This window comes from Phalacrocorax aristotelis, chromosome 7 (genome assembly GCF_949628215.1).
Source record: "Phalacrocorax aristotelis chromosome 7, bGulAri2.1, whole genome shotgun sequence".
Classification (NCBI taxonomy): Eukaryota; Metazoa; Chordata; class Aves; order Suliformes; family Phalacrocoracidae; genus Phalacrocorax; species Phalacrocorax aristotelis.
This window is the reverse complement of record NC_134282.1, coordinates 18269886-18295967: the sequence shown is the minus strand read 5'-3', so window position 1 is coordinate 18295967 and position 26082 is coordinate 18269886. Positions and strand designations below refer to the sequence as shown.

The following is a 26082-nucleotide window of genomic DNA, read 5'->3' as shown; positions in this document are numbered from 1 at the left end:
CATATCATATGGCATTGTGCTCAGTATATATAAAGCTGGGGGAAGAAGGAGGAAGGGGGGATGTTTGGAGTGATGGTGTTTGTCTTCCCAAGTAACCATTACATGTGATGGAGCCCTGCTTTCCTGGGGATGGCTGAACGTCTGCCTGCCGATGGGAAGCAGTGAATGAATTCCTTGTTTTGCTTTGCTTGCGCGAGGCTTTTCCTTTACTTATTAAGCTGTCTTTATCCCAACCCATGAATTTTCTCACTTTTACTCCTCTGATTCTCTCCCCTATTGCATCGGGGGGATGCGAGCGAGGGACTGCGTGGGTCTTCGTTGCTGACTGGGGCAAAACCACAACAGAAAGTCAGGAATCTGATTAAATCTGCAAATGAACGTTTCCTCAACTTGTCAGACCTAGTGTTCTGACCTCCTATTCTTAGATCCAGACCTTTTGCTTTGACAATTCTCTCATCTATCTTATCTCCCAATTCAGGGCCACCCGTGTCAAATATCATGATGAAAGATGGCAGTAACATTCAGCTTCAGCTAGAAAAAAGCCTTATGGTAAAATAGGGCTTTAAAGATGCCTTGGAAACATCTCCCAACTATCACAGTAGTGTGGCCACTCTCCCACTACATGCAGCAGATGCATCCTGTTAATGGACTGTAGAGCAGCTCACAAGTTGACCCAGGAGGTCACAGAACTGGCAAGAGGCATGAAGTTGCTCTGTGAAACAATGAGATCCAAGCCAGCTTACCGGAGAGCACAAAGCAACAGCCAGCACCAGAAGCCCTTGCTAAATAAGACTTCATGGGTATTATTACACTGAGAAAGTCTTTTGGTTAAGAGACATCATTGCCTCAGGTCTTAAAGCCAGTTTGGTAAGAAAGACTCGTTCAGCGATTTGTCCTCCTGATACGAATTTCTTCCAGTATGAAAGGACAGGTCTTCATCCACGGGGCAGGGGGGCAAACCAGGAAGTTGAAGTTTGTACAATAACAGCACACATTAGTAAGTGATACATGCTACCTTTATTTTCATTTCAAAGCCTGAGACCTCAAGGCTTCATATTACACAATACTACTTTCCTGACATTAAAAACAGAGCACAGAATACAATGCACTGGGAACAAAATCAAGTTGCAGACAAATAACACTACCAAGGATATAATCCGAGGCATACTTTTTAATTTCCTTGGGCAATACTTCATTTTGATTACAGCACCGGTACAGTCCTCCTCTCCAGTGTAACTACCAGTGTAGTGTAGCTGATTTAACAAAATATGCTGCAGAGCTTAAGTACACATCTCGGAGAGTGATGGAGCTTTAGTGTTTTGTGCTCTCAGAACCTGCTCCCAAACCTAGATTGTACCCTGGGTTGCACCAGTATAGCTAACTGAATTCAAGCACCTCCTCTTTCCAAACTATGTAATGCACATCCACATGTCCCCTAAGTAAAAACAGTAGAAATTTAAGCCTGCATGTCAGTACAACAAAAAAAGTAATTTCCTTGTTAATGATTTTCTTTCTTGCTCATCTATTTAGAGATACTGATCTGCCAAAACTAATTTATTTAGGGGTCTGGTCCTAACATCGGTGATGTTAGTGAGATAGGGTCAAATCTTGAATACTCAAGGCAAAGTCAGGAAAAAAGCCCAAAACCCCAAAACAAACCACCGTATTTAATGCCTGCCAAAACTCTTTAGATGTTGCTTTTTTTTTTTTTTTAAAACCTCTCACTTATCTTGTCTACAGAGTGACCTAATGGTAAATATGAGCAGAAGAGCTGTCCCTCTGCTAGTGTCTTCCCTGTGCAATTATACAGGCGACTGCGCCTTACAGCAGGAGTTTTGTGAAATGGAGTAGCTGGAAAGACCACATTCTAGTGTCTCTAATTAGTTATGAGCAAAAAGCGAAGGGACCTTCCAATACAAATCCAGCACAGATGCTGCAAACTCATGCTACTACTTAGTCTGGGCCACAATGCCTCCAGCTTTATTCCAAAACTTATGTAAAAACCTGAAACCACTTAAAAGATAGAACAATAACCTCTAAGTGTATAACAATGAGGTATTTGGAATCCTTGAAGAAAAAGTAATGGGATACCTTAGTGGCCTAGTGGCAAACAGTCAGAATTTGGTTTTTAGTCCATCTCATCTGGTTTCCTGGATCAACAGAGTCAGGGAGTGGTTAGAAGTATTTTGGGATGATGAAGAAGGAGTCTCATTTTTCTTCTCAGAAGACAGACTATATATATTTTTTTTTCTTATGCTTATTTGCATTTCTACATGTTTGCTATTCATGTATGAAACCAGAACTCTCTACACGGGAAATAATAAAATATGATCAATCAAGTGTGGACAAAAGGATAAGATAAGGAAACCTGGTTATGATGCAGTGAAGGTCTACACAGGAAGACTGTGATTAGCTCCCCAAAAAGTTGGCTCAGATGGCCTATGTGTGTGGGTCTGCTTATAGAAACAACATTAGATTTCAACCACAGTAGCTACTATAACCTCACTGTCAAGGAGTGACCTAAACTAGTTGAGAAACCCTTAATCTAAACAGTCTCAGTGCTATAGCTGTCCTGGTCCTTCATTAGAGAACTTTGCTGGCACAGCAACTGCCTCAAATAGTGTGGGGAACTGAGCCATAAAGTCACACAGAAATAGTTATGCTAGTAAAACCTAGTATAAAAATAGATAAAATTGTGCCAGAAGAACACAGCTTTACTCAGCTTAACCTAATGTGGGACAGAAGGAGGCAAAAATTTACTTCCAGGAGGGAAAAAATCCATCACCAACAAATACTCTTTCTCTGACCTACCTACATAGCTGGAGACTGTGCTAAAGTGGCCATAGTGGCATAAGTACAGTGGCAAAGCTGCTTCTGGAGCAGAAATACTTTTAGAGACACTTTTAGAGAAGCAGCAGTAAATAAACATGATGCACAAGATCAAGAATCATTTCACATTGAGCATTTTTTAGTAGAAGGAAACAGAGGAAGTATGGCTGCAAAAGATTTTGAGCAGTCACCTAGTCCGTGCTGGAGACCAAGCATCAACCATTCCTGGTAAGTGGTAACTGTTTGTCTACCTTTTTCTTAAAAACATCCGGTGACAGAGATTCTGGCTGAAATACTGTGCTTATACAGTGCTGCTTACCCACTTCTTCAGTGATCACTTATTTTCCTTAAAACTCTTAAAAGTCTTTTTTCCATAGAGAAGGAAACAGATGCCTATACCTAAAGGCTTTACAAACAGTACAAGGACAGATACTTATGCTAAAATAGCATATGTGATAGCAGTACAGAAGGACATATGCAGTCTAGGAATAATCCACCCAGCTTTCACCAGCCAAAACACAGCTTCATCCACTTCTGCACTCTTTGCAGAGCACATAAAGAAACAAATCAGCACCTTGCATAAGGATGACACTCCTCCCTCTGCCTCCTTCCCAAAAAGGTTCAAGAGATCAAAGGATCAACTTATGACAGAAAGAAAAGAAATAATAAGAGCAAAACCCTGGGCAAATGGAGTTCCTTCAAAGCACAGGAGAAGAGGAGAAACCTTGATGCAGAGAGCATGTGGCTGTAGAGAATGGGTGTTCTCAGTACAGGGAAGGGGAGCTGGGAAACACACACAATCCCAACATTAGATAGCAAAAATGCAGAAGACCACTGGGTTACATAAAGCATTGTCTCAGAAAGCCTTTAGCAGGGAAAGAGGGAAGACTCCCAAAAACCGTTGGTCAGAAGAAACATGGGGGGTGGGTATATTATGGAGTGGGAGATGGCATAACCATACACTACAGACATGGTGTAAATCTGAGGAGAAAAAAGTTACAGAGAGCTCCTAATGTTGAGGTAGCAGACAAACAGAGATACTGGTTCCTTCCTGAAACCCTGGGATATGCAGCCTGCAAAAGCTGCTAAGAGTGCAGCTCCTAAATACATGTCAAGTTACAGAAAGGCATTCTGACCATTAACAGCGAAGCGAGGGCATTTAAAACAGCTTGAAGAGTGATGAGGAATAATATTTATCTCTGAAAATATTAGCACATAGTAAGGAAAAGGGAACATTTTTATTATCTACTCATCTTTCTGCATCACATTTTTCAAGAGGAAAAAAATGTACCCATAGCGTCATTGTTATTAAAAACCTTGGCTAGAATAAGAGGCAAGAATCTTATTTTCTTCTGCTTTTCCTTTGACACTTCACAAAGCTCTCTTACTATAAAGTTAAGTATACATGAATGGCTGCCATGGCAAAAGCAATAAGCACAGCTCATGACTTTGGCTTGTTGTTGTAAAGCAGTGGCATACAATATTTTAATATTAAAAATATTAAAATGTTGTTTTCATGCCATTTTAATGTTAATGTTTATTTGAAAAATTTGAACAAGCTAGGTATTAAAAAAAGGCTGTACCACTGAACAGCTCTTACGCTATCATTAAGTCATTTAAAATTTCACACCCCTGGCACAGTTTCACTAGAACTCTAGAAACTGTCCTTAGCTGGTTCTGCTGCTGGGGGGGGGTGGGGGAAGCTCCAAGTCTATTTAGGCAGAAGACATCGAGCAGAACATTAATGGGCACAAGCACCTACGGCAGCTATCTATGCTGCAGCCATCTGAAAAAGAACAAGAGGCTGGTGAAGAGGGAAGAAAAAACCCCTAGAGATCCCAAGCTGCTTATCAATAAGGTCAAAGCCCATCATGTAAATCAAGAGGGTGGCTTAGGTGTATCATCTAACTGCCCATCTATCAACTAGCTCTTACAAAAAAGGGAAGTCCTCCCTTCCTCCTCTTTTCCCCACTTGTTCTCATGATCCTGTCTGATGCTTCTCCTTTAGCTGGCTAAGCTAATTCACTCTGGGGTTATAGGAACATCACTGACAGCAGAAAGGACCAAGGCATGTGTCCGAAGCTGAGCAACGCCACCCCTTCTTTTTAGATAAATTAAATTGGCTAAGATGTGCCACTAAATCACACTCAGGACATTAGTTTTAGGTTTTTGTTGTTGTTGTTTTGGGTTTTTTGTTTGTGGTTTTTGTTTTGTTTTGGTTTTTTACTTACTGTTATCATAACATCATAAAATCATACTTATGCAGCTATGACAGTGTAACCATGTCATTCACCAGCATTTGAGATCAACAAAACCTTATGTATTGCCACATTCTTATACAAGCTTGGACACATTATGTTTTGTCTTCACTATCTCACATTCATTTTTCAATATACAGCTTAAGTGGTATTGTCTTTTGAGATAGTTACTGTAAAAACCCAAACATTAATACTTACAGTTCCAGGCCTTGTGAAGTCAATACTATGTGCTACACTTTGTCTCATCTGGTTGCTAAACAAGCGAACACAAACACTTTGAAGATACTCTGGCGTGATCTAAAAATTACAAAACATAAAGAGAGAACAGGATTATATAAAACTTACACTTTCTACCAAACAAGTATTTTTATACTAAAGGTTCTTTTGGTTTTTTAAGAGGGCAAGAAATCACACACCTGAGACTCATTGATGCAAGCACAAGGTTTACACTGCAACTACACTTCTGTTCAGAAATTAAGAAAATAGTAAGCTCTCTCCATCTGGGAACAGTTATGCTATTCTCAAGACTAAGGCCAAACACCTTCAGAGAGTCTAGAAGTAAAACAGCATTTGTCACACCTGTGTTTGCATACAGATTTTCCTCAATCAAAAGGTAAGTAAATTGTCCAATGGTAAGTATGAAGCAGTTTCGTGCTTTAGACTTTGACAATTATATGCTGATGTGTTGTCTAGCTAAAGAACAGAATTTACACAGCGGTCTTGTATAGCAAAGAGAATAAATACCAATTACACAGTACAGCACTTTGTGTTTCAATGCAAAACATCTCAGCAGGTTTAGGTTTTGTTTTGGGAAATCTATACCACAATAAACTACTTAATTTCAGAAAAGTTATTAGCTTCCCCAAACAGAGCTGAGAGGACTGAGATTATAGAAATGTGAATGGGGACACTTCTGATATACTCAGACCTACAGCGAGACAACAAAACCCCTTCAAATTCAGAATGTTCTAACTTCAACACGATTTTATTCACTACCCAACTCCACTTTGGATTCAGAAATGACAGAAACCAAGATTCATAACAGAAGAGCACCCTCAGCTGGACACACTTGGGAAGGATCAAATGACTGCCCAGCACAAGGCTCACAAAGGAAATTAATCAAGTATTGGCAAGAAAAGACAACCAGTGCCTGGTTGCTCCACCACAGAAGGTAAGAGGAGCACTTGGAGAGCACTGAGTGTGAAATGGTAGGCAGCAAATGAACGACTATGCATTTCCTACTGATATCGAAGCTCCTGTCAGCAGATACCTTTCCCAATCTGCTATAAAGCAAAATCCATACCTACAGGCAAATTCTCCCTGCAGTAACTATGTGAGCAGACAGTGGTCCCAGATGCAGAGTAACAAACTACAAGATGTTCTCGCTAGTGACAGGAGGAAGGTACATACTGACTTTTCAGCAGGCAGCACAGGAACTCCTAAGTCATTCTCTCTGCTAACAATTCACAACTCCTTTAAAAGCATCTACAGGCCACCAACATCTGCCGTAAGACTAATCCTCAGGTTATACAGAAGATGTCATACAGAGGCATGCTCACAGAGAAGACAGCACAAAAGATGAAACATAAAATCATCTTTTTATAAAAAATACCCATAAGTTGTACCTTCTCCAGCCACATACACGCGGCCCATTTCACACAGTGAATAACCTATTTGCTCCTACTCCACTTCCCTTTACTAACTGAATTAACAAGTTCAGCTTAGCAGAACAGAGAGCAAAGCTTTTCCTCACAAAACTTTGGATGAGAAGATTTTTTCCACCACATTGTGACTTAAAACAGACCTGGCAGCAGTTTTAAATATACAACCACCTCTGATGGGCTAGATTGCAGTCAGTAATCACAGAAATGCCCTTGAGTCACTGCTGAATACCAAAGCTCAAAAGTGGACTCTCATAAGAGTTCTGAGATGTCTTGTGAGATGGTGATAATTTCTTCAAGATCTCCAAGCCAGCAGAATTCAATCCATCTTCTGCACTACTTTTATCACAGTACACAGGGGCAATGGAAGACTTTCTCATCCAAAGTACCATGTTTCATTAGTAAAGAGACAGAATACTTACAGAAATGCTCATAACTACAAAGTTTAACTCACTTTTTAGTGGCACCCTCTCTCCATTTCCTGGGGGGTGAGGAAGCAAGTACACATCTGAGTCATTTCTTACCATCTTGCCATTGACTGTGGCCTCCAAGGAATCCACCAGCTCTGCAGTGACTCCAATGAGATTGTGGTAGTCCACCTGCATTTTGTTAAATCGTTTCAGGTAGGTCATGGTCCTGTGCTCAGATTCCACTAACTGTTGATGAAGATGTTGCAACATTTCTGTCAAGAGAATAATAAAAAAGAAATAACATCACCTTTTCAACTGAAAGGACAAAAGAACCCACAAGCACTTTTACTGCTCTGAAGGGACAACTTCAGCTGCTGCTGTGGAATTACTTTTAACCAAGGGGTGGAATTTCACTGCAAGGATAATTCCACACTACTAGTGTGATTTCATTTCATTGCAACAGCTACAAGTATTTATTTTGCCTTAATTGCCCAAAGAAACAATTGCTTCATAGTTATAGCAGCAATACAACTATTAGACAGTAAACATCACTGAATAAATTTGTGAAGAGGATAGGGTTTTAAAGGTCTGTTAATACAAGAAGTTCCATGCTATCAGAGACAAAACAAAGCTGTGGGCATCAAATCAGAAGAATATGTGACAAAACGCAGCTCACACTTGGTTAACTGAACTTGCTATCTGCAGATGAGGTTCATGCACTATCTTCTACATTCACTGAAGTAGCAGTAGGTAAAACACATTATCACACCAAGCAACTAGAAAGGTCAAGCAGACACTTCAAAGATAAAACAATAAAACAGGAGAATGACAGTACCCAAAGATTCATGCCAGTGTTTGCTAGATCACACTGTGAGGCTGGGTGTTTTCTCCAGGTAATTTACAGAAATAGACCACTGATGGTCTACAGTTATGTAGTGCTTTGCTTATTGTAAAGTAAATACTAAGTCTTCTACCTTTTAAGGAAAATGGCACAACTCAGAGCAAAAAAAAAAAACCAAACAACTTTCAAGTCATCCAGTTTCTATCTGTTATTAAATATTCACTGAATTCTCCAAAGTTGCAGGGAATTCTCTACCCCTGCACAAAATTTTTCAGGTGATTCCATCATTTACTGGTTAATGGTTAGCTATATTAGTTACTTTTAGTACCTTCAGTTTCTGAAAATAACTCAGATTTTTCTTTTATTTCTGTCTAAACAATTAAAAAAAGAGTTACATTTCTGATACATTTTGTTTCTTCAGGTACAATTACTTTAAAGATGAAAGAAGCAAACTAAGTATCAAAATCTGTAACCTCCATCCCAGTCTCAGACCTAGCCAAACTAGTGCTCTACATGGAAGACAGGCACGGAATCTGGAGCTGCGTAGCACAGTCCACATCTTCATGGCTGGACAAAACAATGAACGGATGCAAAATAAGTCTATTGTTACTGCTGATGTTTATGTATTTCACTAGATCATTATGTTTTAAATTAGTTTGCTGAGAAGCCAGTTTTGCTCTAGTGTTGTGAAAATGGCATCGTGCCCATTTGCAGACTGAAAATTTACCATAGGACTTTCTGATAAACAATGGGCAGGAATCAGCTTGACTGCAGGGCTTCAGACAGAAGTAGGATTCATTTTCACAGATTTTAAAAAATTTTGGCTTAGAGTAGACCATTTCAAATACCCCAGTATGACACAGTTTAGGTCCAAACAGACCCAGAGGGAAAAAAACCCAAAGTAGCTAAGATCCAAAATAGGAAACTAGAAAAATTAGTTCCTATTTCTGGCTTTGAACAGACTGCACACAATCTTTGAGGAAACCATTATCCTTTTTCATTATTCACTGTCTCCATAAAGATGTACATCATATGTTCATGTAAGATAGAAACATTGGGAAACATAACTGATATAAACAGAAATTTTTGGGACCCTTGTCTGGAGAATCCTAAGCAGTTCAGAGTTTCACTAAACAGTTAATGCTTTGTGTTTAAAAAAAAAGTAATCTCAGCATATAATACCTGGCAGATATGATAAACAAGCTCTGGAGAATTTAGGTGTAGTTATTTAAAAACTGTCCCTTGCACTTGCTTCCCTGCTCTCTTAACTCAGGCACAAACTTCTGCTGTCCCATGGCAGCTGGCACAGAGGTGGTAATCTTAAGCAGATGGACGAATGGGGAGTGGAAGCGCTGTATTAGCACCATGGCTTATCTGGTAGAGTCTTCACAAGTTGCCTTCTACAATTGTAAGCTAGTTATTTCACAGGTAGTGATGTATACTAATCATGCACAAATATCTGCTAAACAACTTCCGACAAACTGCTTCAAAAAGCAATAAACACATGAATATAAGAGAGGCAAAACTAACAGAAAAATACTATTCAGGTAGAACCATTCATAAAGCTTCCATTACAAATGAAAAAGGTCCAACTCATTAGATAGCTCTATGAATTCAGAAGTTGGAAATCACTTTAAAAGCTTATGGGTTTGGGGGTTTCTGAAAGAGCCTGCTTTCATCTCATTTACAAGAAAAGTTTATACTTTCATAAAATTTAGCAAAACTATCTCTAAAAGCCCCGATTAAAAAGAAAGTGTGCCTTAATAGACTTTAGCTATAAACTTCAGCTATAAATTGTCTTAAAATACAGCATGGAATATAGAGAAGGTACATTTTCTTAATTCTAATCTGTATTTTCTGAAAATGTATGAGTTAAGGAAAAAAAAAAAAAAAAAGACAGTCGCTTTATTCTCTCAGCCTCCTCCCTTCTAAGAATGGTTGCTTTCTGAGAATCATTAATGAATCACAGCACTGTGCCCCTGCAGGATTTGTGACTGACAGCTGATATCAAACTGCAAATCAAGCCACCCTTATAATATTTTTGTTATACTTTCTAGGAGGGAGCAAAAACTGGTGTGAAATAACAACAGAAGCTGAGACAAGCCACAGATCCTGTTCAAATCCAGCACAAAAAGAAAAAACCAACAAAGAACACTAGGTCAGCTCCCAGTAACATTAAGTAATCTTTCTCAGAGTGCCAAACTTTTTACAGTTCTTTAAGCTGTTAAAATCATCTCAACTGCATGCAGTATTCATCAACTTAAAAATCAGAGGAGTTAAGATAGCTTCCAAAGACAACCCAAACTATTTTCCCTTGATAATAATTCAACTTTGATTTTATTTTTATTCCACAGCCATCACTGCTAAACTGCTACCACAGCTTTAATATGAGACAGCTCCAAAACAAGAATATTTTTCTAAACTGATAAAGATTCTGAGAGCAACCATTACACAAAACTAGCCACCTTTCAACACTTCATTCCTTTGCCTAGATGAGCAAATTGGAATACATTTTTATTTAACTGTGATACAACACATTTGATTCAGAAATTTCCAGCGGATGTATCTAGAGCATGACTTTCACTCAGAGGAAAGTTGGAAGCACCAAGTCATGAAATCTAAACCTCATTATTTCCTTGTTTTTCATAGCTCAGTGGGGAAAATTTCCAGTGATGAAAGTATGTCTTCCAACTAAAGTCAGCAGGAAAAACTACATAACCAAAACTCAATGCAGCATGAATGCTAGTCTTGGCAACTAAGAGTCAGGGTCCAATTTACCCCTTGCCTGTAAAATCCTGGGATTATCAATTACAAACACTGGTCTTAACTAAGAAAAGAGAGTCAAGAAAGGAATCAGAGTCTTGACAAATCTTGCCTTTTTTCTATCACTAGCTTCTCACATGTAAGTAATTTTACAAAAAAACTGGAAAAATATTTCATTAAAGTTCCTCTTACAAAGAGGGCAGGAAGCTGACCCAAGTACAGACAGCTGTTGGAAGAGCTGGTCCTGTGCTGCCCCATTCCCCCCTTGCATTCCTGCCATTTCCTCATAACCAATAACAGTGTGATGCAGACAGATCAGGAGCTACCAGTCCAGGTGAAAATTTAGTTGCTTGTTTAAAGTGTTGTATCATTGCCATCTGAGTCAGAATAGGGGAGAAGGAAAGAGTCTTTTAGAGGCCGTCCACATTTAAGTCACCTTGCAGCAGTAATCAAACTGCACCCGTAATAGGAAGAAGAGAATAACACAACACATTTGGGTTCTCTCTTTCCCTCTCCCAGACACAACTTCCAATACTGACAAACACCTTCTACATATGATAAGCTTATGGGGAAAAAAGCTCTGGACCTAATACCTACCAGAACCATTATTCATCTGTGGAGGAAAAGAGGGGAAAACAAAGGACAGAGGACTAACCTCCTGGTTTAGGAAGATACAGCATAAAGTAAAGCCTGATCTTCAGAAGATGCTGGCATTAAGCACCACCTGAACTACTGCATGTTTCTACCAGTATTCTTGCCTGCTCTCTCATGTACGTAATTGACAAGCTTTTGTAACATTTTGACTCCAGTTCCTATGATCAGCCAAGGCATTACACATATGCACATAATTCCACAACAAGCTTTTCTCTCTAAGTGAGAGATTGGTCATTATTCTTCATGACGACTTACCTACACCTCAAACATGCTTCCTGAACTTGTATTTGCTCCCTCTGTCTCTCTAATCTCAGCCACACTCATACTTTGCTAGAAGCACTGACTCTGGCCAGATCGAGTTCCTGCATACAATGCAACAGAGCTCTCAGCAGAGCAGTTGCAGGTGCCAAGAGCTGCTGACAGACACCAGGGCTCCTTAGGTGACACTGAAACATTGCTCTGAGAAGAGGCAGTATTTGCTTTGTCTCCTTCTTGCTTGCCTCATTTCCATAAAAATTACTATCCATATTCTAAACTGACATCTTTCCACATTAATAGCCATTCAGACTACAGCAAATCTTGACAGACAGGTAGGTCACACTTCAGCTTCTCTTGTGTGGCAGCCTGACACACTTCCTCCACTCTTCCCTTTCCTGAAAGGGTGGAGGAGAGGCTGTGAACTCATCCACTGATTTGTAATAAAACAGTGAAGGGGACAGTAGCTCAACACACTTCCAAACGCTTCATTCCCTCCGTTCCTGTTAGCACAGAGGACACAGAGAAGGTTTGAAGCTATCTGTGCAAGATGCCACGCATTCTGCAATTCTCTTTCCAGCCAAACCGAAAACATACTAGAGAGCTCTAAGTTAAGCACAACTGCTACAGAGATCGCTTTGGAACTCAAACAGGTATTAAAGTTCTTTTAGCAAATGGGTAAAAAAGCCAGACTGTAGCAGGTTAATCAAGAAAGGTAAACACACTAAACTCTCCAGGACAGCCTCAAGAGCATATGTACCACCCCACCCAAGCTTGAAGTGCTTCAGTATGTCAGACTAATGACTGGTAACTATTTACAAAAGCCTGTTTTTAGGACTCTTTGCCATACTGCTCTTCATTTACATGTTGCCTATTAACTTTCTTTGCATTTCTCCTTCACTGATAAAGTAAACACCCTCCAACAGCAAGTATGTACTGTGGATCCCATGTGATTTGGACAGCAAACGGCAGAAATAACCTCCCAGATCCAAAACTTTCATACAAGACAGGCCTCAAGTAACCTTTATGAAAAATCCAAACCAACTCAGGCTCCAAGGCACGTAACAGATCTACAAATTAAAGCTGGCCTGCATGAATTCAATACCGTGACAGTCCCTGTACTTGTATAAAGCACAGAACCTGTCCAAATAAAAAATAGTTAGACCCAAAATAATTCAGGTTAGTTATCATGTAGTTATTTCTTTTTAATCAGAGTATGGAATTATTGCCTTCAGGAAAGTCTGCCTCAAGGAAAAAGAGTAACTTCTGGAAAATAAAAATCCACAAAGATCTTTCCATTATTCAGTGAAAGTCTAATGCAACACAAAGCACAAAATAAGAAAGAAAATATCTGGAACTCACAGTGGGAGATGAGCCTAACTTTCTCCTTAATTCGATCTACAAATAGTAAATCCTCAGTGTAAAATTACAGATTAAAATAGAATCATAGAATCATTAAGGTTGGAAAAGACCTTGAGGATCATCAAGTCCAACCACCAACCCAACACCCCCATGCCTCCTAAACCATGTCCTGAAGTGCCACGTCTACATGGTTTTTGAACACCTCCAGGGATGGTGACTCCACCACCTCTCTGGGCAGCCTGTTCCAATGCCTGGCCACTTTTTCAGTAAAGAAATTTTTCCTAACAGCCAATCTAAACCTCCCCTGACACAACTTGAGGCCATTTCCTCTCATCCTATTGCTAGTAACTTGGGAGAAGAGACCAACACCTTCCTCACTACAACCTCCTTTCAGGTAGTTGTAGAGAGCGATAAGGTCTCCCCTCAGCCTCCTCCAGGCTAAACACCCCCAGCTCCCTCAGCCGCTCCTCATAAGACTTGTTCTCCAGACCTTTCACCAGGTTCATTTCCTTTCTGTGGACATGCTCCTGCACCTCTGTGTTCTTCCTGTGCTGAGGGGCCCGAAACTGAATACAGTGCTCGAGATAGGGCCTCACCACTCAAGAGGAAACATAATTTTAGGAACCCAGCTGGGCTCATATAAATCCCTACCAATAAAGTGAAAACAGATAGTCAAGTGAAAAAAATTAATACAAGGGAGCTTGGAACCTAAGTTCTATTTATTGAACTGATTTAAAAAAGGCACATATTTCAAGTACCATCAGCACCTAACAGGATTCAGTGCTGAAATGACTATTTTTTTTAAAGGACCCCAATTCACTTACACACTGAAGTGTGTATGAACAACTTACCTAAAAATGCAACACATCAGAGAATCATACTTATTAATGCATTCTTATTCAGGAGATACAAATATGTACTATTTTAGGAGTCTAAACAGCATGACTGAATTGGAACAAAAACCTTTCCTAAGATCATCAGTCATCAGAATAACTGAATGAGATTTGACATCTGGAGCACGCAGATAGGCATAAGCAGGTATGGGAAAGGAATCTGAGGAAACTTACTTTAATCGTAATTGAAACTGGAGAGCTGGTATGCACTTTGTACAGAGTTCTCCACTTGTTTTTACCATATTTAGGTATGCTAAGGCACATGGAGGACTGGGAGGAGATCCAAGGCAGCCAGCATGGCTTCACCAAGGGCAAGTCCTGCCATCTATGATGGAGTTATTATATCAGGGGACAAGGGAAGAGCTATGGGTGTCATTTATCTAGACTTCTGTAAGGTCTTTGACATGTTCTCCCATAGTATCCTTCTCTCTAAACTGGAGAGATATGGATTTGATGGGTGGACTGTTCAGTGGATAAGGAACTGGGTGGATGGCTGCATCCAGAGGGTCGTGGTCAATGGCTCAACATCCAGACAGAGACCAGTGACAAGTGGTGTCCCTCAGGGGTCTGTACTGGAACCAGTACTATTTAGTATCTTCATCAGTCACAGACAGTAGGATCAAGTGCACCCTCAGCAAGTTTGCAGATGACACCAAGCTGAGCAGTGCAGTTGAAATGCCAGGAGGACGGGATGTTATCCAGAGAGACCTGGACAAGCTGGAGAGGTGGACCTGTGAGAACCTCATGAGGTTCAACAAGGCCAAGAGCAAGGGCCTGCACCTGGATCAGGGAAACCACTGGTATCAATACAGGCTGGGGGATGAAGAGAATGAGAGCAGCCCTGCAGAGAAGGACTTGGGGGTACTGGTGAACGGAAAGCTGGGCATGAGCCAACAATGTGCACTCACAGCCCAGAAGGCCAACCATATCCTGGGCTGCATCAAAAGCAGCATGGCAGCAGTGTGAGGGAGGGGATTCTGCCCCTCTGCTCTGGTGAGACCCCACATGCAGCGCTGCATCCAGCTCTGGAGCCCTCAGCACAGGAAGGACATGGACCTGTTGGAGCGGGTCCAGAGGAGGCCACAAAAATACTCCAAGGGATGGAGCACCTCTCCTATGAAGAAAGGCTGAGTGAGTTAGGGTTGTTCAGCCTGGAGAAGACAAGGCTGCAGGGAGACCTTGTTGCACCTTCCAGTACTTAAAGGGAGACTATAGGAAAGATGGAGCAACCTCTTTGGCAAGGCCTGCTGTGACAGGACAAAGGGTAATGGTTTTAAACTAAAGGAGGGTAGATTTAAACTGCATATAAGGAAAAAACTTCATTATGAGGGTGGTGAAACACTGGAACAGGTTCCCCAGAGAGGTGGTAAATGCCCCATCCCTGGAAACTTTCCGGGACAGGTTGGACAGGGCTCTAGGCAACATGATCTAGTTGAAGATGTCCCTGCTCACTGCAGGGGTTGGACTAGATGACCTCTAAAGGTCCTTTCTGACCTAAACCATTCTATGATATTTCAGGACAGAACAGAATTAAAATACAAATACTACTACTAGGCCCCCTCCCATTTCTAGTACACGCCTATGCTCAACCCTACTGACCTCAAGCAGTATAGCAATAACTACCAAGACAGGGGTCTGGATTTCAGAGGACTTTTGCCATACATCACTAGTTTGCCCATCATTCCAGGCATACTTTCCTCTACTAGTATAGCCCCTAATAATCTTACAGAATATCCTCACCACATCTCAGCATTTACCTTTGTTGCACTGTCCATTCTCCTTCTGTTTACGAGTAAAAGCAGTTCAGGAAAATGTGTGTGTCCATGTCCTTTCAGTACGTGATTTTTCCAGAGACACAGAATGAGAAATACAACTGGCTCGCGAACTCAACCAAGCCAAACATTCCTACTGTCCCAGGCAACAGCCAATGCCTAATGCTTCACAGGAGACCAAGAATAAATGAATCAATAATAAATACTAGATAGTACTAAATACTAAATAAATAAATCCTAAATAAACATTATAATATGTATTATATATTAATAATATTAATAAAACTATTATTTAAAAATTAAAATATCTTATAAGTGCACAATGTACAATGTTGCATGGAGACTTTTTGCTGACCTTTAAAGATAATAGATCCAGCCCTGAAGTATAAGATATGGTAACTCTAGTCTGAATGTATCAACACCAAAATCAAAAGTCAAACCACTGATTTTACATAAAATATATGCAAGTGTTTTAGGGCAAGTGATGTTTTATACCCAGGAAATACTCAGGGCTCAATTAGGATCCAGTCCATTACTCCACAAAGAGGAATAAGCAGAGAGAAAAATTTCTTCAAATGCTCTGTCAGACTGCCACACAAACATCTGTAACATGGGAGTGAAAGCAGTGTTTTGATCACTGCTCCCCATCCTGGCAAACAGGCAGGAATGGAACAGAAGGAATGTAATTTTCAGCCCATCATCCAATACCACCTTGGCAGGATGCTGCTTTAGAATAAAGTAAGATATAGCATGAAAAGGACTTTTAACTTTTTTTTTTAAAAAAAGAAGCCAGAAACAAAGGCTCCAGTTTAGTTCTCTCTACCTTGCCCTTAACTGTACCGACCAAAAATGAAGATAATTTGTCATATAGCTAGTTAGTTTGCAAATTAGGCCTGACAAAACAGCTTAAACAAAATTGTTAGAAAAACAATACGGTCTGAAGCACAAGCCATTTAGTAAAACAATAATTTCTGGAATGTTTAAAAGCCCTGGAAAACTTTCAGCTAGTGCCCAAAATGGTTAATTGAAAAGATTAAAAGCTTTACAAACGTTAAGAAAGAAGTCAGGTCAGGTTGGTGCCTTGAGGTATCCTGTACTTCATACATGGAAGCAAAGAATGGTCATATGATAAATACGCAGGTTCATATGCATCTATACATTGTCTTTACATCACTTTTTTCAAAAGGTTTTTTGGAATGTGGACTATAAACAACGCCTCCTATCACAAAAACACTGAACAGCAATGTTACTGCAATTTTGCAATAAATCTTAGCAGCACACTCTTCCAACAAATTATACTGCTTTTTATAGTAATTCTGATTTCTTCAGTGTTTTCTCAAAAGGATACAAATAACGTGAGAAGCCGGGGAGTCTGTCTGGCTTTGAGAGTCAGAGACAGGAACTTTTCCAATCTTGTCCTTAAATCCAATGTCCAAGAATCCTTGAAAAGAAAAGCATATGATGACAGTTGTTCACCAAATATGTACGCTCCGCTGAAAGTACTGTTTGGATCACAGCAACCTCCCACTAGTAAACAAGGCAGCCAGCATTGTGTTGAAAACATTTTCCCTTCACTGTCACTGAAGAGAATGTGCTTGCTAGGTACCCATAAAAGTGTACAGAATTTAGAAGAAAGTTCAGTATTATTCCAGAATTCCAAGAGTTCTAAAACCACGATGTAGTTTTATTTCAAGTGTAAAACTATTATATAGCGTTGGTCCCTTGTATGTGCATGAAACAACTGCCCTTAAATTAGAAGTACCTTTAAAATATAAGCAACTTGAGAAAAAAGAAAAAGATTAATATTAATTTTAGATTTATTAAATAGAGTATGAAATTAATAGTTTTCCATTGCTGTTTTCCAAAAGTAATCACTGTAGTCACCTTTCATTCCTAACAAGATCTGAGAATTATAAATTATGTCAATAACCATTGCAAGCATCATGACGTGAAATCAGTGATCAGGGTACAACATTTCTAAAATGAGTTGTTTTTTTCCAAATCCTTATGTATGAAAAATAGACCAACATATCAGCCACTAACTGAAATGCTGCCTTCTGCCTAACACAGTGTCTCATAAGCACAAGAAAATAATAGTTAAGGAAAAAAGCCAAACTACACCTAAGAATTCAGTGAATACTAATTTCTTCTATTTCAAACATTGAGTTAAGCTGGTTTCTGCTTGTTGAAAAGCTAGCCAATGGATGAAAAAATCAGTATCATCCAACAAGTAGCAGGAGCTTCCTAAATTTACTGCTGTATACGTATACATTGCAAGCTGTTCTCACACCTCAGATTTGCTCATATTTCACCATGCTGGAAAGAGTACAGAATTTACTTGCTGCATTTACCAATTCAGCATCCAGAGAGTGCTGCAACACAGTATGCTGTATATTACCAAAGGAATCATGTCTCCTGCAGAGAGTAGTGTATATTATTTTTCAAGATGTATTACACAAACACACAGGAAGTCCAGCTATATAAAGCATCAGACGCCTGAGAAAAAAAATGCCGTAAGAACACTGCTTAGTAGACTAGTGACTCACTGCACTGCTGTTCTTTCTCAAATATAAAACAATCCGTTTCAACACTAACATGGAATGAGCTGTACAATTCCCAGAAGAAAATATGAGTGACTGCAGACTAAGAGCTTGGGCACTGGGTTACTATGAATAAACCTGAGGATCTTGTCTTAGATAAGGCATTAAAAAAAAGCTGCTAAGTACAATTAAAAAAGACTAGTCATACACCATCTCTGAGGCCAAACAGTACATCCCGTTATTTATAGCTAGTCCCAAAGGAAAAGGGCAGTATATGCCTTTTTTTGGAGCTCCTTGTCATCTGGTACATCCAAAGTCAGCCCTAGGGCAAGTATCACTTAAGCTTTGATTTGATATCAAAGTATGGCAGCAATGCAGGCTGAAGATATCTCCTCCCACCACAATAACTGCCCACGGCACCTTAGATAAGCCAAACTGTCCATGTGGTAGGATGGTGAAGCATTTCAAGCATATAACCCTGCAAAATATTATACATATTTTACAAATTTGTGTATGCATGCATGTGGGAGCTGCATACATACACACGTTCACAGGCAGTAAAGCAGATCAGTTCCTTGATTCAGACCAAGTGCAACCACATCACCAGCCATTTCCAGCATAACCAGGAAGTTAATGTGCAGTTTTGCACCACATGGACAAGCCATCAGCACCATCAGGTGGAGTGGTAGCTGTACCCTCCCCACAGGAATTGCCACCAATACTTTGGAACATCAAATCACGGCTCTGACCATCATTTCCTAACCATCTGCCTGCATGGTGCCCAGAAAGCAGTCAGCGTCAGGGTGTTCTATTGCCCCTTCATCAATAGAATAACTGTAGATCATCATCGCATTGAAACTACACCTGCAAAGGAGATCTATTTTGGAGTTCAAGCACACTAACTTTTACACTCTTTTCTCACCTTGCACATGCAAGCCTAAGAACTGAACTCTGAAACAGCCATTCAAAGGCAAAGGCTAAAACATATTTAACAACAACAAAAAAAAAACCCAGGAAAAATGCCTGTGGCAAGAGTTACCAAACTATTCTGCACAGATATGCTCTTCCACCATTTTTCTTTTTGTGGTGGAAAAGAACCTTGGAACACAACAACAGTACTGTATAGCGATTCTCAGAAGAATGCATATTTCAGGGTTGTTAGGAAATGAAGAAGCAGCAGCAATTCTTATTTATGGACACAAAGCTGGCATACCATTTAGGACTCAATGCAATAAAAATATTTAAGATGGTACTCTGTTACTGATAGCACTCTCACAACCCTTCCCCCACGAAATGTATGTTCTCTTATGATTGTACAGTTTCTGGTGAAGGAAACAATAAAAGCAATTACCAAACTAAACATCATTCAATATCTATCACCCCATGAGAAAAATAATCATAAATACCATCTCTTCAAAATAGATACTTACCTGGAAAAGTTCTTTAAATGAAGGATGTACCGTGGGGTTTGGAACAAAAGGCAAAGCATAGAAGGGAAGAAACTCTGTAGCCTGGCTCAGTGCAGCTCCTTTTGTTTCCAGGTATACTTTAAAATGAGAAATCCTTTCCTCAAGTTCAGCTTTGTCCTAGGAAATAAAGCAGTATATTTATTTAGAAAACTACCACTCTGAATGCACTGTAAAGCTGGCAAATATAAGCAGAGACCTAAACATATTAATACCAAGTTTGAAATACCAGAATATTTGTTATCTAAAAAGCAACATTTACTGAGCCAGAGAGCATTATATCTTGTTTTCACCACTCAAAAAAGAAAACTTAAACCAATATTTTTATTTGTGTCACCCAGGTTCAAGAAAAGAAGAGAGGGACCATTGCTTTTTGAATGTAAATTATTCCTGCCCACTTCAGGCCAGATTTCTAGAGCTGAGTGCCATCTCCATGCTCAGGCCAGAGAAGAAACATCTATTTTAGACATGTTTTATTTCAGTGGTAAGGGGAGAGCTGTAAAATCCAGACACACAGCACCAGGAAGGGGACCTGGTACATGGAAGAGACCAAAAGCTCCTTAGAGGCTAGAAAACACTGAAGGCATCCAAACATTACTGTAGCAGCTGACAGGTGTAAGGCAAGATCTATTAAGCCCTGGCTGATCTGGCTGACTCCAGGCTACTTAAATGTCTCTTCATCAAAAAAGTCCCATGGAACAGAGATTTTATTTTATGAAAGCTTGGAATTATGGTTTTCTATATGATATACTGAGCTCATCAAGATTCAGCTTCCCCATTATCAGTAATGTTTATATTTTAACACATAGCTTCAGTCCAGACTTGAAGCAAAGTAAGTGTTTTAAGAATCTCCTATGGACTACACTTACAGGTGTGAAAGTATCAGCATGCTGGTATTTTCCAAGTTAAAATACTTCAGCAGCTCCAAGATAAGGACAACTCCAAATTCCATCTCTGTACTTCACAACACAAGGGATCTGGTTCAACTGAAATGCAAACCACAGCCCAAAAACTGGATACATATTCTAGGAATACTTCTTACTAAACATTCCATTCTCATCAAATGAATTAAATAAATGACCAATAAATGAAGTAAAACAAACAAAAGCAATTTGAAGTTTGAACTGTCAACTAAACTTACAGGCTGTCCCACAGAGTGTTTTAAGAGGTAGGTTGCAAAGTGGACATGAAGATAGAACTCCAGCTTCTGAGCAACCGGTTCATTGTCTCGGACCGAAGATGAAATACAGTCCTCCCAGAGTTGGAAGAAAACCTTCTGCTCACCATTTTCAAATGCTGTAAGCAGATCTTTCTGCAAAGAGGAAAAGCATTCAGTGAAAAACCAAACACAGAAGAGCTATAATCTTTTCAACAGTAGGTTAGTGAATTAACAATTCAAGTGCTATCTGAACACTTTGAATTAAAAGTTTTAAGCAAAATCACTCATCATTCAATGACCACCTAAATATTCTTTCTCCACCTATCATTAATATTTCTGAGAGCCTGAATCAACCATCAATACAAGAAGTAAAGCCCAAATTTTCAGGCATGTTGATCTGGGGACGCACCTTTACTATAAGGGAAAAATACACGCCTATGGTGTACGAAAATCAGTCTTATCAAAGTATGGCAAGCTAAAAACCTAAAACAGTGTGAACCAAAACTACTGCCTCAGGTTCAAAAGGACTGGAGCACTGGAAAAAAAAAAAATAACCAACACCCAAACTTGAAGGTTCCTGCACTGAAAGAAGACTGCTAGCAGACTGCTTCAAGTAATCAAGAATCTGTTCAGACAGTTGAGATAATTTACAGCGCTGTAACAGTCAGACAGTGGTTAGTGGCCTTTAACGGCTTCTAGTATTAGTTTAAGTAAGTGTAAATGATGCATTACCTGGACCGGCAAAGCTTTTGAATCTCTTGAGGAAACACCTGCCTGTTTAGGTAGTGGCTTCCCTTTTATTTTACATTCTTTTGTAAATACTTTCACTGTTTCTTCAAATCCAGCAAAATCCAAATACTGCAAAACAAAAACATACAGGAACAATATTTTTTTAGATTATTGATGCTTCAATGAGCAACCCATGAATGGCCAAAGTCCTTTAAAGCTTCTCTGTAGCGGGGTTCATAAATGCCAAAGTCTGCAGAGCAACAAACCAAGAACTGGTACCTCATGTGGTAGGGAAATACTCTCTCAGTTAAATTTCCTCCTGCATCCTAGAAAATAGTACTGACAACCAAGCACATCCTCTCTGAAAGAATGATGCCCCTCAATTTAGCCAGTAATTTCATTCAACCAAAGAAGAAAAAGAACTAAAATCTATTAATGCTATACTTTAGTAGAAGAAACAATTAAATAGCTTCCTTACAAATAATGTTCTCAGAGGTCAGAATTCTTAAGTGTGTCTCTCACGTCCACAGCAGTAGTCAGACAGCTTGAATTCTAAGCCAGGTCACTCATCTGAAGCTGTGCAAGCCAAATTAACAAACAACTAGTCAAGCGCTATTCTTCTGAGAGAGATAAACAGCCCTGCCTCTTCCTCTGACAATGTACAGTCTCTACATTACACGCAACTTTCCCCACCTTTCACCATCTCAGGAGCCTTAGTTACTGGTTGCTGAGGCAAAACATCACATTTCATTTTGCAAACTTGATCTGAATGCCCAACACTGCCACAGATAATAGGAATAATTTACTTTCTTCACTGTTAGCATAAACAATAGTATAGTAGCGAGGTTTAAGTACTTAAACCTCTTTTTAGATTTGTTTTCTGAGATCCACAAGAAGATTTAAGTTGTGTATGATTTTGCCATTTGGTAGACCCTTTAGGCAGGAAGTAACTGTCTAGGCTTTCAACAGACAGCCTGGTCAAAGCTGGGCACAGCGACAGCTGACTGATGCCCCTCATTGCCCCCCCGCAGCACTGGCATCTGTACAACCCTACAACAGGTTGGGTCACACAAACACACAAGGCAGGGGGGTTAGGTTGTTGGTTTGGTGTTCAGTTAGGGCCCTCAACTAGGCTACCAACACAGTTTTGATCAAAGGAATGAGGCAGTAACGAGCAGCAGAGAACACAGTTTGCGTTCTTGTTGCAAGTCATAAACATGCCTTTTAGCCAATTTGTCCAGAAGGCTGAAGCACAGACTACCAGAAAGGCACCCACCCTTGAAAGTTTGTCTCTCACTGTCCTTTTCACAAGACAGTTTCACACTTCAGAATATCTTCTTATTACCTCTTATGGGCAATGAGGGTAGAGGAGTGTCTAGCTTGAAAATCCTGCTTAGGCATTAAACCATGGAGGTCAGTGGCCTCAGGACTTCAGCCCAGGCTTTATCAGCTCTAGGGTGTTTACATGCCTCTGTGATTTTATATGCAGATGGAATGAAGCGGCAGCTAAGCAATGTTTTAAAGACCTCACCATTATCACAGGTTGGACCTGAGCCTCAAAGACGTCCATGGATCTAATCAACTTAACTGTTCCTTTAATGAAAGCCTCATTTGCAATGAGCAACAGATAATTCTAATTTGATTTGGTGTTTGACTGCTGGCATTTAATGGACATTGAGCCCTTTGAATCTACAGAGCATGACAGGAGTCAATATGATTTCAGAGCACAGCAAACACTTGGCCACTTAAATAACTCCAGAACTGAGACCACAGTTACAATGCCTGGCTCTGAATACAAGCATTAGGAAATTTTGCCTTACTCATTTCAACCAACAGAAAGAAAAGGAAGAAAAAAAAAAAAAGGGAGAAAACCAACCTCTCTCACTAGCCCGAGTAACTCGGCTTCATAAGCTAGAACGTCGCCCATCGCTAAGCGTTACTGCTGCGTCTCATCGTTGATAAACCTAGACAACTGCACAGAAGGGGGGCGTTAGCAGACAGCACAGCCATCCCGCGGCCCGGCCCGGCCCCGCCCCGTCGCGCACGGCCCGTTAGCCACCTCATCTCCCAACAAACCGCATGAGGAACATCCCCCCCGCACCATAAGGCGCCCCAAACAAGCTCCGAGATCGGTCCTCGCCGACCGGCACCGCCGCTCTGGCCGGGCCGCGGGGCGGTCGGGCCGCCTCCTCACGCCGCCTCCGCACGCTGCTGCCCTCCCTCGCTCCCGCCCGGTCCGGGGCGCTGCGGCCGCCCGCTCAGGGCCCAGAGCGGCCCTACCGGCTCCCGAGGCACCCGGAGAAGTGCGGCCTACCTACCCTGCGCCGCAGCCTCCTGTCGCCTTAGCAACCGCGGCCTCCCCCCGCGCCACGCCCCCTCCCGCTGCATGTGATCCCTCTCAGCCAATCCCAGGCCGGGAAGGACGCGTCACTTGAGGGGGGGGTCGGTGCGCCACCTTGCCAGCGCGCAGCGCCCCCTGGCGCGCGGGAGGTGAGCTGCAGGCGGGGCCCGTTCCCCCACGCTGACGTAACTCGAGGAGCGTTTGGAGGCAAGCTAATTTTTCAAAATAATCTACTGTCTTAGCATACGTTTTTGTACCCTCTTGCCATCCAGAGAAAGTCAGAAGTCTTCTACAAGCGCGCCACACTGTGTGCTTGTCTGTAGGTCCGTAGCTTTCAGCTGTACAATTACATGATTTCTTAATTACAGCCATCACAGCGATCCAGTGGTATCTGCCCCCGCCATGCCTGCCCTTGAGCGCTGTGCTCTCTGAGGGGATGGGAGCACCGGGAGTAATTCCCACCCTGGTTAAAACAGCCCATGGCCGTGGCTGCCTGCTCTCCTTACCTCGCAGCTTGGAGGGTTCGCTTGAAAAAGATGCTGGGCAAAAAAGGTAGAGCCTTGGCAAGAGCAAGCACTGCACAATGAGCCTGAATCGCAGCCCCAGCGCAGCTGGGGTGAGGGATGCCAAGGCCAGCCCCGTGGGTTGCACACACATGGCTCTGGCAGGCATGTGCCCAACATGTTGTCATCTCGTGGAAGCCTGACCAAAACAAACAGGAGGATTGGCCAAGCCCATTATCAAGACTTTGTCCCATTTTTAATTAACAGTGGTGTTAATGAACCTTTTGCCATTAACACCAAGTTTCTAGCAAGCATTTGCTAGACACAGAGAAACGACACCGTATCACCAGTGATGTCCTGCCCAGGGTTTCGGTCTCACCCCATGCAGCCTTGTTTTCCACCATGAACACCTAAGATGACCCATGTCATCCGCACATCCCACAACCAGACACAGTGCGGCACCATCTTTCTTCTGTTAAAAGCCTCCTAAAGTGGGCAGCCAAAACTGAACACAGAGCTTTGCAACTTCCCCACACAGATGGATTTTGACTCATAATAGCCTCACAAAATGCAAAAGCTAATCTCACCAGCCAGCCAGCTCAGAGGCACTGCTCTCCACCAAGACCATTTCCCAGTCAAACCTTAACTTTCCAACATCAGCATGGGTGAATACAGTTCAGGTTACAGCCTTCCCCTGACTTGTGATCTAAGGGTATTCTTCTCCTTATGCAATTAAAACAAACAAAAAAAAAGAACCAGAAAAAAATAAATCACCCTTGAACATGCTTGCCAAATCTAAAATTATCAGTTTGAGTGATAGGTGAAATGTTTGGAAAGAGCAAGGTGATGGGAAGCAGAGTTATGACAGATGGTGAGCAGGCACTAGCACTCCATCCATAACCCATGGGAGTTATTTCACCACTTCTCCATGGCCAGCTAGCAGTGGGCTGGTATTTGTGAATAAAATACTGAGGCAGACTGCTGCTCTTTGGGAAAGGAAGGTGTTTAAATATATTATGAAGGGCAGAAGCAGCCTTGACAAATCTATGCTCCCTCCCATGCCTTGCTTCTTCAAATTATGGTTGTCCCAGTAAGGGACAGTGCAATTGTTTGAGCCAGGGTTGTGCCAAACTACCCACCAAACCACCCACTTTTTACTTACTTGTGTTTCATGTGATGGAAGAAAATGTGCCAGGAAAAGGTCACTTCATCCATCAACTCTGTCTGCACCAGAGGCCCTTGAAAACATATCATTCCCAGCTCAGCATGCTTGGGACTTAAAGAAATCCTGCTATGGAAGGAGCTTCTCTAGGAAATCAGGAGAAACTTCAGTATTCTTCAGGCTCCCTCTTTCCCCAGCACTCCCAGCGAGTGCATCACAACAGGTGAGGGCAAAGGGACAAAAGAGCAGATTCCTGAAACCCTGGAGAGGACCTGACTGCCCTCAGTGCATCACAGAGAAGTCTGCAGGGCACTGGACTTTGCATCACAGTACCCTGCCTTGTGTTGTTTGAAGACAATACAAGCCCAGGACAGAATCGGGTAAGGTGGTACCTGCCAGTGTGTCCTGCTGCAAGCCAGAAAGACCCAGGCAGAGGAAGCTGGCTGCTTGTCCAGGGTTATTGCAAGCAGAAAGGGAATGCATT

At 41.2% G+C, this 26082-nt stretch overlaps 1 protein-coding gene across 7 annotated transcripts in view; it reads right to left on the bottom strand.

The window, feature by feature from the left end:
* The window catches only part of ARMC9 (armadillo repeat containing 9), a 72177-nt gene extending 48201 nt beyond the window's left edge, over positions 1-23976 (bottom strand). For 3 of the 7 annotated variants that reach the window (XM_075099067.1, XM_075099071.1, XM_075099073.1), the window contains exons 1-9: positions 23911-23965; positions 23469-23564; positions 21596-21721; positions 20846-21016; positions 19669-19824; positions 17047-17139; positions 15684-15708; positions 7273-7430; positions 5286-5384 (exon numbers count right to left, since the gene is read on the bottom strand). In XM_075099067.1, coding sequence (XP_074955168.1) covers positions 5286-5384; positions 7273-7430; positions 15684-15708; positions 17047-17139; positions 19669-19824; positions 20846-21016; positions 21596-21721; positions 23469-23519 — 879 coding nt within the window. In that variant the 5' untranslated portion in view covers positions 23520-23564; positions 23911-23965. The other 4 variants (XM_075099070.1, XM_075099072.1, XM_075099069.1 and 1 more) reach the window with 3 other exon arrangements.
* Positions 23977-26082: the final 2106 nt, after the last annotated feature.